We start from the raw sequence: 2,118 nt of genomic DNA, 5'->3' as shown, positions 1-2,118 counted from the left end.
TGTTCCCTCGTCTCATAATCAATGATTTTCTTCACCAAGTGTTATGGTTTTGGAAGCATAAATGCTATCTCCAGAAGTTAAAAGCTAACGTTAGGCTATAAAGGAACTACAGCACGGTCACATGACTTCACGTCACCACCGCTAAGCTAAAGGTGGCTAATGTTAGGCTATAAAGGAACTACAGCACGGTCACATGACTTCACGACACCACCGCTAAGCTAAAGGTGGCTAATGTTAGGCTATAAAGGAACTACAGCACGGTCACATGACTTCACGTCACCACCGCTAAGCTAAAGGTGGCTAATGTTGGGCTATAAAGGAACTACAGCACGGTCACATGACTTCACGTCACCACCGCTAAGCTAAAGGTGGCTAATGTTGGGCTATAAAGGAACTACAGCACGGTCACATGACTTCACGTCACCACCGCTAAGCTAAAGGTGGCTAATGTTGGGCTATAAAGGAACTACAGCACGGTCACATGACTTCACGTCACCACTAAAGGCAGCTAATGTTGGGCGTGATGAAGTTTAGTCGTCTCATTTAAACACTTTAAATTCACCAGTGGGGTATTTACTGACGTATTTTATGTTAAAGAACAACAAGTTAAAATCTCTTTAGCCTCAGACCTTATTTCAGGCTAACAACCAAACTCACAATCCGAAAACCATTGACTTCTAGACAAGGGAAAGGAATTCTTCAAATTCTGACTCATTCCTTTATCACTCTATGAGATTATATTTGAACCCTTTACCTGGTTGTAGCCCTTTTTCGACTTGGAGCTCTTCACGACTTCTGTCATTGTCAGCTGCAGACTTTCTATTCTTGTATCTGGACAGAAGAGATTTGATTTGCTTGGAAAACAATAACAAATAATATATATATTGTATAAAAACACAGGAATGTCTCAGTTATACACACCTAGCTGCTCAGGTTTCATGCAGGCTTTGTAAAGATTTATTGACGTGCAAACCATCTCCGTCTGGGTCCACTGACTCCTCCCACTGACAGCCACCTGTAAACGGGTGCAGATGTAGAAATACCTTACAGTGCGTTATTGTTTGTGTAGACAGGAAATATGTGTCCGTCAAATCAGGAAAATACCTTGTTGTAGCCAACTCGCAGATCTAAAGGAACAGCCTCCCGCTCTTTATCTATTCCAAACCTTTTGCTGGCAGCACCTACAAAAAAACACATTAGACCAAGTGTGTGTGTGTGTGTGTGTGTGTGTGTCTACATTCTTGTGGTTGTCTGGGTTTGTCTGTCTGAGTGTGACTTACCCATGGCCTTCACCGCTCTGATTCCTGCAGAGTGTCCGAGCTCCAGAGAGTGGAGGAACACCTCCCTCCTCCTCACTCCTCCAGCCAGGGTCAGCTGTGTGGAGGAGGAAACATTTTTATTAGCATCCCCATTAGCACTAGCATTAGCATTGGCTATCTTCCTGATGTTCACACACACACACAGGTAAAAACATATTTACACACTATACAGCGGTGCAGGGATGATGTCATTTTGTAGAATCTCCCTGGTTCCCTTGACAAAAAGCCAATGGGATTTTTCCATGTGATTTTAGATTATTGCAGAAAATAATCTCACTGTGAAACAAACGTTTATGGTACTTCCACATTTTGTTCAGCAGGATGATCTCCACATATTAACACCACTTTATGATTTCTGAAGTAAAAAGCTAATGTTGGGCTATAAAGGAACTACAGCACGGTCACATGACTTCACGTCACCACCGCTAAGCTAAAGGAGGCTAATGTTGGGCTATAAAGGAACTACAGCACGGTCACATGACTTCACGTCACCACCGCTAAGCTAAAGGTGGCTAATGTTGTGCGTGATGACGTTTAGTCGTCTCATTTAGACACTTGTGAAAGTCACCAGTGGAGTATTGACTGACGTATTTTATGTCGTAGAATTAAAATCTCTTCAGTTTGTGTTAAAGGTCCCATCACATGGCCATTTCTACTGATCATAATTCCATTGTTGAGGTCTACTAGAATAGATTTACATTCCAAACTCACATTGGTTTCTCATACAGCATCTCTGTATAGTATGTGTATTCACTCTCTGTCCTAAAGGCCTTGATGGAGCTCCTGCCCCCCCCCCCCC

The 2,118-nt window shown here is 42.8% G+C and overlaps 1 protein-coding gene across 1 annotated transcript in view; it reads right to left on the bottom strand.

Moving 5' to 3' along the window:
* Nucleotides 1-754: 754 nt before the first annotated feature.
* LOC104943796 (phosphoinositide 3-kinase regulatory subunit 5-like) overlaps nt 755-2,118 on the bottom strand; it is a gene marked incomplete at its 3' end in the record, with an annotated part of 9,895 nt that continues 8,531 nt past the window's right edge. The window contains exons 5-8 of the mRNA XM_010769261.1: nt 1,281-1,374; nt 1,105-1,181; nt 922-1,015; nt 755-831 (exon numbers count right to left, since the gene is read on the bottom strand). Coding sequence (XP_010767563.1) covers nt 755-831; nt 922-1,015; nt 1,105-1,181; nt 1,281-1,374 — 342 coding nt within the window. The remainder of the gene's footprint in view (nt 832-921; nt 1,016-1,104; nt 1,182-1,280; nt 1,375-2,118) is intronic.

The sequence above is a fragment of the Notothenia coriiceps genome, unplaced genomic scaffold, assembly GCF_000735185.1.
Source record: "Notothenia coriiceps isolate Sejong01 unplaced genomic scaffold, NC01 NC01_scaffold00006824, whole genome shotgun sequence".
Classification (NCBI taxonomy): domain Eukaryota; kingdom Metazoa; phylum Chordata; class Actinopteri; order Perciformes; family Nototheniidae; genus Notothenia; species Notothenia coriiceps.
Note: the sequence above shows the minus strand (reverse complement) of the source record. Positions and strands in the feature narration are given on the sequence as shown.